Source organism: Lutra lutra, chromosome 2, assembly GCF_902655055.1.
Source record: "Lutra lutra chromosome 2, mLutLut1.2, whole genome shotgun sequence".
Classification (NCBI taxonomy): domain Eukaryota; kingdom Metazoa; phylum Chordata; class Mammalia; order Carnivora; family Mustelidae; genus Lutra; species Lutra lutra.
The window spans coordinates 121,153,614-121,169,923 of NC_062279.1; the positions used below are offsets into that span (position 1 = coordinate 121,153,614).

Here is a 16,310-nt window from a genome sequence, read left to right on the forward strand (position 1 = left end):
TCCTAATCTTAAAAAGAACTAAAGAAAATAATAATTGAGACAATAGATGGGAAGTTACTGGAGATGTCAATTAAAAAGGGGGCAGAATGCTGACAACTGTTGAAGCTGGAAGATGGAGCCATGGGGGTTTACAGTTTACCATTCTGTTTACTTTTCGCATGTTTGAAATTTTTCCCAGTGCCCTGGCGGGTTCAGTCAGTAGACCATGTGACCTCGAGCCCCATGTTGAGTATAGAGATTACATTTAAAAAAAAAAAAAAAAAAAAGATTTTTAGATGTTTTTTTTTTCCTAAGGAGGGTTTTATAAAATGAGAAGATAACTTAATTTAACTTAAACAGTTAAATTCCTACAAATGTAGTAGTAATGATAAAAAGCTTGTTAATTCATTAAAATAGATTGCTGATATTCAACTGATTTTACCTGTGTAAAGGGCAATTTCATTTGGCTCAACCTAATACGTTCATGTGAAACACCTGTGACCTCAGGAAAGACTAAATAAAGGTGGCTGCCCTATGTAGTTACAGAGCATACAACATGAATGTCATCCATGCATGGTGTTAGCCAGTTTTGCTACAGGCACTAATGAGCTTTCCTTTTTCAGTTTTATTAATGAAGGATTATATTCAACTTGCTGTATAAGTAAAAGTTTGATTACAAACAAAAGGAGATGAATGCCTTTTTTAAAAAGATAAAAATCATTTTTCTATTTATAGGAGTTATGATAGAAGTTCCAGGAGTTTAGATCAAGATTCTCCTTCAAAAAAGAAGAAGTTTCAAACCAATTATGCTTCTACCACCCATTTAATGACTGGCAAAAAAGTACCATCTTCTCTACAGACAAAGTCTAGTGACTTAGAAACAACAGTATTTTACATTCCTGGAGTTGATGTAAAGGTAAAAACCTTAAAGTCTAGGATTAGATTATTCTTCGCAGTGTTTATTTTCTATCATGTGTGTTCTTCCTTTACCGATTATATTAAAGTGAGACTTTCCAGCATTTTTCTCTGATATAACTATATTCTGAACTTAAGAAGATCCAAATTTCAGGTTTCTACTTCTTTTATACAGCTTCATTGAACTTTGTTAGTACGAAGTTACTTTTTTATGCATTGATAGTCATATCATTTGCTAAACCTTTCCTTGTCCAACTTAATTAAACAACTATTTTTTAGATTATAGAGTTATAGACTCCTATAACATTAAGCTAGGAGGAACTTAATATCTGGGATGACTTTTTAAATTAAATGAAAAACAGCTAAGAATCTTGCTAGTATCACAGCGTTAACTTGTAAAAAACTGGAACTGGGTCTTCTGACCCCTGGATTGGTGTTCTTTCTTCCACATTTTTTTACATATGTTGGTTTTTCTCATCTTCATTATTTTAATTTTGAAAGTTTATTTGTCTTAATACAGTTGCATTACAATTCCAAGACACTAAAGACCGAATCACCCAATGCCTCCAGAGGATCTTCCTTGCCAAGAACGCTCTCTAAAGAGTCCAAGCTGTATGGTATGAAAGATAGTGCACCATCTCCTCCTTCTCCTCCTTTACCTTGCAATGTCCAGAGCAAGACTAACACCTTACTTCCTCCCCAACCCCCACCTATTCCCTCAGGTATTTCAGGAAAATATGCTTTATTTTTAATTTTTTTGGTAACCTTTTAGTCATCACTTACTTGCTCTATTGAGAATTTCTTGCAAATTCACATGTTAAAGAAAAAAATCCCATAGACTTGTCAATAACGATGGTATAAAACTCACATATAGAAGTCTGGCCCAACTTTTGGCTATTTTTCAAACTGATACTACCTAGGATATCACTGTTAAAAGAATCTTAATATGCCAAATAGATTATTTACTTAACTTTTTAGATCTATTCACTTGGAAAAATTTTTACATAGTTCATATTTGGGAGTTTTTGATCTAAGTGGAAACATTAAACTTGTACTTTTAAGACAAAGTGCATTGGTCTTAACCACATTTATTAATTATCTATTCCTGCATAACAAATGATCCCAAACCTGGTGGCCTCTAACCTCAAACACAGTTTATGGATCAGAAATACAGGAGCAGTTTGGCTGGTGAATCTAACTTGACAGTCTTTTGTGACATTGCAGTCAAGATGTTGGCTAGGCTGTGGTCATCAGAATGCTTAACTGGGCCTGGAAAACCTACTTCCATCACATCCCATTCACATGGTGGGCAAACTGGTACTTTAGTTCCTTCCCATTTGGGCCTGTCCACTGGCTGTATTAGTGTTCCTATAACAAGGGAACTGACTTTCCTGGAAAGGAGTGATCCAAAAGAGAACATAGCTACTAAAGTTGCAGTGTCTTTCATGGCGTAGCCTCAGAAGTCACAAACCATCACTTCCACAGTATCTTATTGAGCATACAGGTCAGCCCTAGTCAGTGTGGGAGAAAACTGTACAAGGGCATGAATACCAGGAGGCAAGGGCCACTGAAGCTATTTTGGAATCTGGCTACCACACCACATGAATAATACCATATATATATATATAGTAAAATTTCCCCCCAAAAAGGGAATATCAGGCTGAAAAAGAATTAGTTCAAAAAGTTTCATTTTAGAGATGGAATTTGATATATAAATCTTTTAAAATATCTAATAAATGTAATAATAATGCATAATATTTTTTTTAAGATTTTATTTTTATTCATTTGACAGACAGAGAGAGAGATCACAAGTAGGCAGAGAGGCAGGTAGAGAGAAAGGGAAGCAGGCTAACCGCTGAGCAGAGAGCCCGATGCGGGGCTCGATCCCAGGACCCTGAGATCATGACCTGAGCTGACGGCAGAGGCTTAACCCACTGAGCCACCCAGGCGCCCCAATGCATAATATTTTTATATCACTTTTGAATTGGCAACGCATATCTATGCCCATTAAGTATAGGACAGATATTATTATCCCCATTTTATAAATGAGGGAAGTTCAGGTTCATAGAAGTTGAACTGCTTTTCTAGGTTTACAAAACTAATATATGTTGGGGGTAGAAACCTAAGCAAAAGTTAGCTGAGTCTTAGCTATTATATTCATTCTACTCACCCAGAAATATTTCTGAAGGAAAGAGGGATGGGAGTCATGCAGGGAGGCTTTATAAAGATCTACAAGTTAAGAACTACAGGAACACAAGAAAACCTGAAAACAACATTTTTCCTCACTTAAAAAATATTGTTGGGGCGCCTGGGTGGCTCAGTGGGTTAAGCTGCTGCCTTCGGCTCAGGTCATGATCTCGGAGTCCTGGGATCGAGCCCCACATCGGGCTTTCTGCTCAGCAGGGAGCCTGCTTCCTCCTCTCTCTCTGCCTGCCTCTCTGCCTGCTTGTGATCTCTCTCTGTCAAATAAATAAATAAAAAATCTTTAAAAAAAAAAATATATTGTTAGTCAAATTTCTCTATATCTTCTTAAGTGGACAAAATAATGCTAAATGAGACACTAAGCAAATTTTAAACAAAAAATTGAAGCAACATTTGTGACCTAGAGCAAGTAGGAATAACTTGTATTATATGCATCATTAATTATCTTTATATTCTAATATTAATATATCATATTTGTCAATCTGTTATTTTTATTGTGTTCTTATATAGTTTAGGAATAAGATGCTTCACCTGATTAAACTGTCATACATAGTTCTGATTTCTCACAAAATTATTATATGTTGTATGGGAACTATTAAATTCACCTCACATTTGTAAATGTTTTAGCCAAAGGAAAAGGAAGTGGAGGAGTAAAAACAGCCAAATTATATGCTTGGGTAGCACTTCAGTCATTGCCAGAAGAAATGGTTATTAGTCCCTGCCTGTTAGATTTTCTGGAAAAAGCTCTGGAAACTATCCCAATTACACCAATTGAAAGGAATTATACAAGTAAGTATCCTCCTTACGTATTTACTTCCCCATCACAATTTTTTTTTTTTTTTTTTTGAGAGAATGCAAGCGCAGTTGGGGAGAGGGTTGTTGCAGAGGGAGAACCTTAAGCAGGCTTCATGCCCAGTCCAGAACACAATGTGGAGCTTGATTTCAGGATCCTGAGATTATGACCTGATCTGAGATCAAGAAGCAAGTGCTGAACCGACTGAGCCACCCTGTTGCTCCTGCATCACAAATATTTTTAAAATTCTATCACTTAGAAGGATTTTTAATGATGTTATACATTATGATATAATTCAGTGATCAAGAACTGTAGAACTGAAAAAGAACTTGAGAAATCATCTAGTCCTCATTTACAAATAAAATAAATCTTGGTGCGGTTATATGATTTTCCCACGGCCATAGCTAGTTAGAGACAAAATTAACATCCTTAATTCCTACATTGGCTTCCCTCTTGGACTGGAAACTTCTTGAGGGCAAAGTCTTAATTTTCTTTGCACAGTGTTTGTTATAATAGGAGGGGGATTGGAATTTGGAGAAATGAGCAAGAGGTTTGAATAGGGAAAGATGTGCTCGCTTCGGCAGCACATATACTAAAATTGAATAGGGAAAGATGTGTGGAATGATGGGCTACAGAAGCACATTTCTGTGTGTTCATATCCCTGATCTCAGTAGTAGCATAAGAGAAAGGATTTTTTTTTTTTTTAAGATTTTATTTATTTGACAGAAAGAGCCAGAGAGCACAAGTGGGGGGAATGGCAGAGGGAGAGGGAGAAGGAGAAGCAAGCTCTCCTCTGTGCAGGGAGCCTGATGCAGGGCTTGATCTCAGGCCCCTGGGACCATGACCTGAGCCAAAAGCAGACGCTTAACCAACTGAACCACCGAGGTGTCCCAAGAAAGGATCTTTTGATAAATAGTTTGCACAGAGTGTCTGGCTTGTATAATCTGTTAAGTGTCCAAGTATTGATTTTGGCTCAGGTCATGATCCCCGGGTCGTGAGATGGAGTCCCCCATCAGGCTCCATACTGATCTTGGAGTCTGCTTAAGATTCTTTCTCTCCATCTGCTCCCCCCACCAGTCCCCACCCCCGCTGCCACTTGCACACGCACATCTTCTCTTTCTCTTTCTCTCAAATAAATAAATAAATCTTTAAAAAAATAGTTTGCCTTTGCCCTAATAATAAAACTAAATGTTTTAACAGCTGTCAGTTCACAAGATGAAGATATGGGACATTTTGAAATACCAGATCCTATGGAAGAATCGACAACATCATTAGTATCATCTTCAACATCCGCTTACTCTTCCTTCCCTGTAGATGTTGTGGTTTATGTACGAGTTCAGGTGGATATACTTCATTTATTCCTTTTTGTTTTAAAGAAAAATGTTTTTCTTAAGTTTACTTGAATCTTTCCAGCATTATTTCCCTTAAAGTTTCTTTAACCTTGGATTCATGGACCTTTAGTATACCTATAATGGCTTAGAGATCACCTGAACCTCTGAGAAGTGTATGGACAATTTTATGTGTGTATTTACTTTTCTGCTGAGGAGGTTCATAGATCTTTGGGCTTTCAAAATTTAGATCTTATACTTCTTTAGCAAAAACAAAAATGTATAAGTTAAACCCCCCCCCCCCCCTTTTTTTAAGAATTTTCTACCCTTTTTTATTATGACACCTGTGTTTCTTGCCATTATGGTCCTTTATGGGCAAATATAAAGTGTAATTGAGATGTAAGTCAAACAGTAGTACCTTTGTTAGATTTTCGCTGAGTTATAGAATTTTTATTTAATATTTTATTGTAAAATGCAGTCTTACAACTCGCCCTTTGGGAGTATATTAGCATCTGATTGAGTCCATTTATTAAAGAGGATATGAAAACTGCTTGTAACCAAACTTTAGGCTTCAGTTTACCTTCAACTAAACTCTGATAATTTCAAGAATAAAAGAAACACTAATGGTCATCTATTCAAACTATCTTCTACAATAGCTGTTCGCCCAAGAGGTCTTCAGTAGGGAGTTTTGCATTAGCTTTTTGAAGATATGATGAAAACATGTAATGGGGGAGGGCTTGAGAGTTTTAAAATTTCTGTTATTACCATAGCTTTTAAAAAATTTTAGAATAAGAGGAATTACTTCTTTTCAAAATCTGATTGTGAACAAGTGTAATATGAACATTGACATCTTTAATGTTCTGAATTACCTAAATAATCTAAATATATATTACTCAAGGTGATTCCTAAAACACCATTTTGTTAATAAATTTTGGTTGATATATAATGTATCTGTTTGAAAGAGCTAGGACATTAAACACAAAATCCTTTAAAGTCTCAAATAATTTGCTATATGTGGACTGAAATGGAAATTAATTACGTTTTTTGGAATCGAGTGTGAAATTTTTTAACTAGTACCTGGAAACTTTTTTTTTTTTTTTTTTTTTTTTTTTTTGCTTCCTGCACTTTTTAGCCCTCACAGATCAAGTTTAGCTGCTTACCAGTATCCAGAGTAGAATGCATGCTAAAGCTGCCATCCCTGGACTTGGTGTTTTCTTCAAACCGAGGTGAACTGGAGACTTTAGGGACCACGTATCCCACAGAAACTTTATCCCCTGGAGGTAATGCTACTCCAAGTGGAACAAAGACCTCTGCAAGCAAAACTGGAATACCCGGTATAGAAACGCTCTTTTATTCTGCTGGTTGAAAGCCAAATACTAGAATTAGTATGTGTTTCTAAATAAATAAATTTGGAAAAGGAGAATATATGAGAATTACAGCATTTATAGAAAGATATAGAGAGATCAAAGTTTTTTTTAGTATATTTTGGTACAAGGGAATGGCAGTTGGTTAGCATTTTTTGGTTGGCTTGAATGTACACCCTATAAGCATTATGAAGTAACTGTCATATTATACATTTAAGTACTTTTGAATGTTTTATGCTCTATTTTTTACATTTAAGAACAATCAGTGTTACAAATGGAAAATAAGACATAGAGTGTTATCTTGCAAGAATTTATCACCGTGAATTAAAATGAGGGGTTTTGTGTGTGTGTGTGTGTGTGTGTGTGTGTGTATTCAATCATAATTTCATATATATATATCAAATGTCCATTTCATGAAAGATTTTGTTTTTAACATACAACCAATAATTTCCTGGTGAGATAGTCACTGTTCACTTTATTAAAGCTTAGAGTCATTTCTGCCCTAAAAATCATAGAAAGATCGCATATGCAAATGATAAAGATTTTATTGGCCATTTGTAAAGAGACTAGAATGAATGAAAATTGATAATTATTAATAAGAGAACTATCATTAAGAGAGTGGTTCATAACCAGAGGTAAAAAAAGCCCCCATGGGATATTTTGCACGTAGTGCATGCATGTAGTGGCTAAAGCAAAACATTGCTTTGCAGTGTGAATCTTTGAAAGTTTTCATCGTAAAATAGGAAAACAAAAAGTTGATATTTTAGAAATAAAATTTTGCTAATATGGTAGCCCACTGTCACACTTAGCTCCAGAATATTGCTTTTGGAATTGGGTTGTGGTCTGTAAAAATATTGGAGTTATAGTGTCAGTTTTTGAAAAACCTGCTTTTTATTATAAAATTAACTCACTATTCATTATAGAGAATGTGGAGAACAAGAGTACTAAAAATGAAAATAATATCCTTTTATCAGAGATAACCAATATTATCACTTCCTACCTACTCTCCAGCATTTTTGTAGATACAGTCTTCTTCCCAGGCAAAATTTAAATATGATCTTTTCTGCTATGTATCTTCTAAAAACTTAAAATATAAGTTTTCCCAAAGTATTAAATATTCATCTCTAAAATAACTTTAATGATTTCATGATAATCCATCATTTTGATCATACATTTGAGACTACCTGAGCTTTTTGTTTTCTATTTTGTAAATAATATTGAGTTGAATATTTTCGTATATAAATCAACATCCTTAGGATAAATTCTTAATAGTGGAATTCCTAAGTCAGAGAGAGTGAACATTTTTAAAGTGTTTGATATGTTTTACTCTTCTAGTAAATATAAGATTTCTGCATCCTCATCACAGTGTGTGTAAACACCAGGTTTACTGTATTCTTCCCAACATTACGCTTTAAATTTATTTTTAACCATTGTTAATGTGATGGGCTAAAATTTTTTTTATTTATTTTTTAATTATTTTTATTAACATATATTATTTGCCCCAGAGGTACAGGTCTGTGAATCGTCAGGCTTACACACTTCATAGCACTCACCATATCACATACCCTCCCCAATGTCCATAACATAACCACCATCTCCATACCCCCCCTTCCCCCAGCAACCCTCAGTTTGTTTTGTAATATTAAGAGGCTCTTATGGTCTGTCTCCCTCCTGATCCCATCTTGTTTCATTTTTTCCTTCCCTACCTGCCAAGCCCCCCACTTTGCCTCTCAAATTCCTCATATCAGGGAGATCATATGATAATTGTCTTTCTCTGATTGATTTATTCCGCTCAGCATAATACTCTCTAGTACACATGCCCCTTCAGATCACTACATTGGTATCTTTAGAGTAAATACTCAGTAGTGCGATTGCTGGGTCGTAGGGTAGCTCTCTTTTCAACTTTTAAGGAAACTCCATGCTGTTTTCCAGAGTGGCTGCACCAGCATGCATTCCCACCAACAGTGTAGGAGGGTTCCCCTTTCTCCGCCTCCTCACCAACATCTGTTGTTTCCTGTCTTGTTAATTTTAGCCAAGCCTAGGAGTAAATCCCACTTGGTCCTAGTGAATAATCCTTTTAATGTACTGTTGGATCCTGTTGGCTAGTATTTTGGTAAGAATTTTCGCATCCGTGTTCATCAGGGATATTGGTCTATAATTCTCCTTTTTGGTGGGGTCTTTGTCTGGTTTTGGGATCAAGGTAATGCTGGCCTCATAAAATGAGTTTGGAACTTTTCCTTCCATTTCTATTTTTTGGAACAGTTTCAGGAGAATTGGTATTAATTCTTCTTTAACTGTTTGGTAGAATTCCCCTGGGAAGCCTTCTGGCCCTGGGCTCTTGTTTGTTGAGATATTTTTGATGACTGCTTCAATCTCCTTACTGGTTATGGGTCTGTTCAGGTTTTCTATTTCTTCCTGGTTCAGTTTTGGTAGTTTATAAGTCTCTAGGAGTGCATCCATTTCTTCCAGATTGTCAAATTTGCTGGCATGTAAGTTGCTCATAAAATGTTCTTTTAATTGTTTGTATTTCTTTGGAGTTGGTTGTGATCTCTCCTCTTTCATTCATGATTTTATTAATTTGGGTCCTTTTTCTTTTCTTCTGGATAAGTCTGGCCAAGGGTTTATCAATCTTATTAATTCTTTCAAAGAACCAGCTCCTAGTTTCATTGATTTGTTCTGCTGTTCTTTTGGTTTCTATTTTATTGATTTCTGCTCTGATCTTTATGATTTCTCTTTTCCTGCTGGGTTCAGGAAGAGGGAGAGGGAGAAGCAGGCTGCCTACTCAGGAGCCCAACTTGAGGCTCGATCCCAGGACCCTGAAATCATGACCTGAGCTGAAGGCAGACACTTAACCAACTGAGTCACCCAGACACCCCAGCAGTATCTGTTGTTTCAAAGGATCTTTATTGAACTTTACTGGGGTGTGGGTCAGTGCCAGGGGTTGAAGAGATGGTAATGAACCTAGCTAGCAGATACGTTGCTGCTAATGTTGACCTAACTCAAATTTGGAGAAACAGATAATAAGCAAACAAGCATATTTTAAGTGGAAACGTGAAGTGAGTGAGTATGGGTTAGCCAAGCAGAGAGTTGGGATGATGAACACTTTAGGTAGAGAATACAAAATCCATGAAGCAGGAAAGAATTTGGCAAGTTTAAAAAACAAAAACAACTAGTATAAGTGGAGTATGGCAAATAAAAGGTAGATTGGTATGAAAAAGATTTAGAGAGATGGGAAAGAGCCAGATCATGTGGGGAAGCCACTGAAGGTTAAACAGGAGAGTAGACGTGAGATTCTGATTTATACCTTTGGAACACCACCAGTCCAACTGCAGTGTGGTAGTTGATTGGAGGAGAACAAGAGTAGAAGGAAGCAGGAAGAACAGTTGGCCATTTCAGCAGTACCAGAGCTGATAACTGCTTAGACTAGAGTAATAATAGTGAGATACAGGGAAATGGACAGGCTTAGTATATGTTCCTAGACATGAAATGACAATGGTAATAAATTGCAAGGATGACAGATAACTCCCAGGATTCTGGCTGAGCTGTGTCCTTGGAAATGTCACTTACTGGAGATGGGGAGACACTGGAAGAAAAACAGATTGGGGGTAAAGATCAAGAGTTCAGTTTTAGACTTGGTAAGCTTTAAATGCTTGTGACACATTCTAGTAGGATGCCAAGTAACCAGTTGCAATATGAATCCAAAGGAGATCTATATATTTTAGAAATACATATTTTGAAATTATTAGCAAAACCATATAATGTTCTCCTAAGATGCTTTACTCATATTTTTTACATTTAAAGTGTATTTTGGATTAGTTTGTACACCTGTGGTAAGTGGTGCCAATGGGGATACTTGCTTCTTCTCAGAGAAAGAGATTTTAACTTTCTGCATTTGTGTACCTTACTCTATTTCCACTGCTGGCTATGGAAATGTGGACTCCAGTTATATGATTTGGATTTTTTATAGTTTGTTCTCCCCCTTCGCTTAAGCCCCAGCTATTTTTTGGCTCTTCTACTGCCTGCTTGCAATGGAGCAAAGGAGAAAAGAAATGGGAAACTATGGAGTTGGCCAATCAAATGTCTAAATAATTGTCTCAAAGATGAACATAATATTAACCCCAGTTAACAGAAAAAATTAATTGGAAAGTACATCTTAAGTCTTTACTTTGATATGGTTTTAAATCTATTGATCAACTAATGTTTGTGTATTTCCATTTTAATTTCAAGTCTTGTTTTGTTTGGTTCTTAAGAATGTATTAAGTGACAGGCTTTTAAAATTTTCTGTGGCTTATAAATATTTTGGATTTCTGGTATTCATTATAGGTTCATCCGGCCTGGGCAGCCCTCTTGGCAGAAGTCGACATAGTAGTAGTCAGTCGGATCTGACCAGTTCTAGCAGCAGTTCATCTGGTTTGAGCTTCACTGCATGCATGTCTGACTTTTCCCTTTATGTATTTCATCCGTATGGAGCAGGGAAACAAAAAACTGCTGTTTCTGGGCTCACATCTGGATCAGGAGGACTAGGTATACTTAGAGTGTTTCCATCTTTTTGAATTTATAGCATCTTTTGAAGCTTTGATCTTTTTAGAAAACACAGTACCTTTAATAATGGATATAAAACAAGATCAGAAACTTCATTTTTCTTCTGGACAATATCCTGTCTCTGCATAAGTAGATATATGAAATAAATAATTCAGGTGAATTAATTATATAAGAATTTTAAACAATATTTTGTAAGTGACATATGCAGCACAACAGTCTTTGGATTTAAAAGAATATTTATGTTACTTAAATATTTAAATGTTCTACCACATCATTATTTGTGTAAGAAAATTGTATTCTACAAATAGTAAATTTTTAAAGTGTGTGCATCACATTTGTCAATTTAAAATGAAACTACCTTCTGCTGCTGCTTCTCCTTCTTATCATTATTTAGCCAACTTAAATTTCACTGTCATTTTAAAGTGCAGATTTACCACTAAAAATGTATGAAATGTTGATATTAGTGAACATCTCGATTTACTTAGAGAAGTAACAAAAACATATACTCCATGTCAGTGCTAGTTTTTGTTGGAGAAGTATTATAAAAATCACTATTGTTTATGGGCTTGAAACTATTAAATCTGTTGTTGAGAATGCTAATACTCATTAGATCATTCTTCTTAAATTTTTAGCCTCACTTAAAGTGATTTTAATTGATGGCATATTCCAGTGTATTAGATAATTTCATGTAACTAGATAATTGCATATATGTATATATATACATGTATTTATGTGTGTGTACGTGCGTGTGTGTGTGTTTGTTGTGTTTTTGTTGTTTTAAAGGGAATGTGGATGAAGAACCCACTTCAGTCACTGGTCGAAAAGACTCACTCAGTATAAACCTTGAATTTGTAAAAGTGAGTTTGTCTCGGATAAGGCGTTCAGGAGGTGCCTCATTTTTTGAAAGTCAGTCTGTAAGCAAGTCTGCAAGCAAAATGGACACCACACTAATCAATATATCTGGTACTTGTATAGTTTTTAAAAATGCTATTTTTTGGAATTAAGTAAGGGTCTCCTTTTTAACAGTGTTTATGTATTAAATACATTTAATAGTATTAAGCTTTTAGTGATGAATGATTTAAATGAGAGGAATTACATTCTAGGCCAACGTACTATCTCAATTCAAGTAAGCAACGTTAGGAATATGATTTCTAGGTAAATGCATAGAAATGACACCCAAAGGCCAAAATATGCTTCGTTAAATCACTGAAAAGTTTTCTTCACTTCTCTACCATGAATTGGTAAAATTTCTGATTTTTCATTAGCTTAGTTTTCTGATTGTGAATTCTTGAAACACTAATGAGGGATGATGGTTAAAATTTTTTTACATAGTGTCATGAGATCTTAAGCTGTGTATGTGTGTATTGCTAGCTTTGTAACTAGCCATAAACCTATGGACAAATCACTTGCTCATTTTCTTTATGTTGCGACTTGACTGTTTAAAATTATATGCATTTGGAATATTTTGAAGAGTTGGGAGTACTATGGGAGTGAAAACCTTTAAAGTTAGTAATTGCACAAATATAGTAAGTACACTTAGAGCTAATATTCAGCAGACATACACTGAGTCTATATGTTACAGTGAACTTGTGCCGCTACTCTCCTAGATGATTCAGGGTGCCGGCATGAATAAGGAAAGGTCTTAAAAGTAGACAAATAAATGACAGTGCAGTGTGATTAATGCTGTAATGGAGGTTTATATAAAGAGGAAGAAATGAATTGTTTTATTCAGGAGATCAGAGAAGGAAGGCTTCACAAAAGAAATGATATTTGGGCCAGATCTTCAAAATTATGTAAACAGATTCTTGGCTTAGCAACATGGTCTTTAATGGTACAGAAGCATCAAAAAGTATGCTCTTGGATCATACTTCATTTCACTGAGGCAAAGCATAAGTGTAACTGAACATTTAACTGTTGCATAGTTAAATGTCCCAAGGGAGAGAGGAAGTGGCTAGAGGGAAAGCTGATAAAATAGAGCAGGACTAGATTGTTGGGAGACTCCTATGGCAGGCTAAGGAACAGGTTCTGATCCTTTGGGCAGTGAAAAGCCACTAGAGGTTTTTAAGAAATGTGATGACAATACTGTGGCTAAAGATGACAGTATTGTATTGTACACTTTAAAATCTGTGAAGACCAAAAAAAAAAAAAAAAAAATCTGTGGAGATCGATCTCATCTTAAGTGTTCTTACCACACATAATAAATTTGTATATGGATTATAAAATAACATGTTTGCATTAAAAAAAGGAAATGGGATAATGCTTCAGATCCTTGTTTTAGAAAGAGTCGATGGCAGCGTGAAAAATGTGAGAGATGCTTGAAAAGACTGTTGAAATAGACCAAGCAATAGGGATTAAAGCCCTGAACTGTGACAATAAAAAAGAAGAGGGAATGGTTTTGAGAGAAATGGAACCCACAAGCTTGAGTACAAAGTTGTGTAAGGAGTAGAGGAGACAGGGATGCCTCAAGTTTTTAGCTTAGGTGACTGAAGGGACAGTGGACCATCATTAACTTAGATCAAAAATAAGGAAGCGCCTAATAGGATGTTTATGTGGGAGAGCCTGGTAGATAATTGGCTGATGGACTATGTGGATATAGACTCAGACTGAAACAGAAATGTTGGTTTGGGGGATGCTGGTGTGTAACTCCTTATGGAAGAAGCTCTGGTGGAGAAACAGAAGAGCATGTAAAGCTGGGGCAGAAGAGTGCTCAGAGCAGAACCCCAAGAAGCAGCCATCACAATGCCTTCAGACTGACAAGTCCCTGTTCTTTGTCTAAAAGGAAAACAGTAGTTCTTGCCACACACTGTTTGGTTTGCAACTACTTTTGAGGAAGTTTGTGTTCCTGGCCATCCCGATTATTCCGTTTCCATATTTGAGAAGAACCCGGTGTTAAACTGAAAGCTGTCAATAAGTCTGATCTTTAGAACTTCTCAGAATTTAATGATAAACTGACAGTAGAATTCCAAGTTGCCCTCACCTCAAAAAAGAAATGGGAATAGTGTAAGAATGTGCTATTTTTATCATTTGTGGAAGGAACAATATCACTTGCTAATCATACCATGTAACTTTTTTTGATATTTCATTATTTATAACATTATTATAATTCAGTTGTGTAATATGTCATACCTACCATACGACAATATTAAAGGTTTTGGAAATCTTTTCTCTAACAGATTTTGTTTATTTATGTATCAGCTGTATGTGATATAGGGTCTGCCTCCTTTAAATATGATATGCGTCGACTCAGTGAAATTCTGGCATTTCCAAGAGCCTGGTATAGGAGAAGTATTGCAAGACGCCTATTCCTTGGAGACCAAACTATAAATTTGCCAAGTAAGCTTGCTATGTAATTGTAATTATACTTAGGTTACTTTTAATTTTGGTTATAGTAGTAACAGGAATCAATGATTGATACCACAAACTTTGTCTTACTTGCTAAGTTGTACCATGTAATTCATTCACTCATTCAGCAAATGTCTGCTGAGTGCCTCTAATGTGCTAACCACTGGGGATACATTGGTATTGGAGATCACAAAAAGCTTGCCCTCTTAGACATTGCATTTACCAGGCTGATATTCTATAATGATTATTCTATAATTTGCAAAATCTGAAAATGCAGAAATACCATCTAACTGTCCAAATTAATCATGGCTAATTAAGCATAGGAAACAGAAAATTTTGGGGATATGCTATCATGTTGCCTGCATTATTTTCTCTTAGACTTAGATGTTGTTGTAGTAGCATACTGTGTAAGTGAAAGGTAGAGTTAACAGGATACAGTAGAAAATACTAGAAATCCAGGTTTGAGTCTATCCCTTATTTACTTATTTATTTATGAGAGAGAGGGTGCACACATGCATGACGTGGCGGGGGTTGGGAGGGACAGAGGGAGAGGAAGAGAGAGAATCCCAAGCAGGCTCCCCACCCAACACGGAGCCTATCTATAGCTGGATCTGACAGCCCTGAGATCATGACCTGAGCTGATTTCAAGAGTCAGATGCTTAACTGACTGAGCCACCTACTCCATTATTTGTAAAGTGGAAAAAAGAGTACCTGTGTTGCCCCTCTCATGAACTTCCATGAGAATTAAATAGAATAACATGCTGGAATATACTTTGCAAACTATAAATTGCTGTATAGTTCTCAAATAGAGAACTAGGAGGAATATATGATTAGAAAAGGTAGAGCCGTAAAATTTACTATTTTATAACATGAAGATTGTACCCTGATTAATTTTGTTCTATTAATTTTGTTTTTACTTTTCTAATAGCATCTGGCCCAGGGACACCTGATTCCATTGAAGGCGTAAGCCAGCATCTTTCCCCTGAATCATCAAGAAAAGCTTACTGCAGGACCTGGGAGCAGCCTTGTCAGTCGGCCTCTTTCACCCACATGCCTCAGTCACCTAATGTATTCAATGAGCATATGACAAACAGCACCATGTCACCAGGGACAGCAGCACAGAGCCTAAAATCCCCAGCTTCCATAAGATCAAGGAGTGTGTCTGATTCTTCAGTTCCCCGAAGAGGTGATACTGTTCTCTTTGTTATCAGTATCCCTCCAGAGCCTGCAAGATCAAAATCTTAATTTGTTGCTCCCAGATTTCTGCCTCAACTCTAGGAAAATATTAATCTTGCAGATTTTTATGGAAGATGGTGGGGGGGGGGGGCGGAGTAATACCCAAAACCATAAACAACAAACACTTCAAAGTATTTGCTGGAAGAAGAGAGAGCTTGGGTGGCTAGTAGCTTTAAAAAGGGAAAAAAAGAGAGGAATGAGCATATTATTAGTTTGTTCCACATGGTATAGTTATTGTTAGAAGTAAAACAAACCTACAACATTGTAAAAGTTGTTTAATTTTGAAAAAGTTAATTTTTTTTTTTTGAGTGTCAGACTCATTTATGAAAAAGTTAATCTTTGGTATTCATCCATTCAGTCATTCTTTTATTCAGCCAGTGTTTTTTGAACTCTTTTATGTGCTCAGCACTCTATTTGTATCTGAACATCTAAAAGTGATATAAGAGTATAATGAATAAATGCAGGATTCAAGATTCACACTGAGCCCACAGGAACCGAGCAGACGGGCACCTCAGCAGACATCTGCATTTCAGAATGGTCCCTGCCTTCAAGTCCTCTATTTGGCAGCAGTAACTTATGATTTTCTTCTTTGTTAAGAAAATCCCAGGG

At 36.0% G+C, this 16,310-nt stretch overlaps 1 protein-coding gene across 6 annotated transcripts in view; it reads left to right on the forward strand.

Moving 5' to 3' along the window:
• The window catches only part of BLTP1 (bridge-like lipid transfer protein family member 1), a 217,164-nt gene that overhangs the window by 180,406 nt on the left and 20,448 nt on the right, over positions 1-16,310 (forward strand). For all 6 annotated transcript variants that reach the window (XM_047718360.1, XM_047718361.1, XM_047718357.1 and 3 more), the window contains 9 exons: positions 715-895; positions 1,415-1,616; positions 3,724-3,885; positions 5,090-5,229; positions 6,350-6,551; positions 10,905-11,105; positions 11,907-12,086; positions 14,319-14,456; positions 15,394-15,651. In XM_047718360.1, coding sequence (XP_047574316.1) covers positions 715-895; positions 1,415-1,616; positions 3,724-3,885; positions 5,090-5,229; positions 6,350-6,551; positions 10,905-11,105; positions 11,907-12,086; positions 14,319-14,456; positions 15,394-15,651 — 1,664 coding nt within the window. The remainder of the gene's footprint in view (positions 1-714; positions 896-1,414; positions 1,617-3,723; positions 3,886-5,089; positions 5,230-6,349; positions 6,552-10,904; positions 11,106-11,906; positions 12,087-14,318; positions 14,457-15,393; positions 15,652-16,310) is intronic.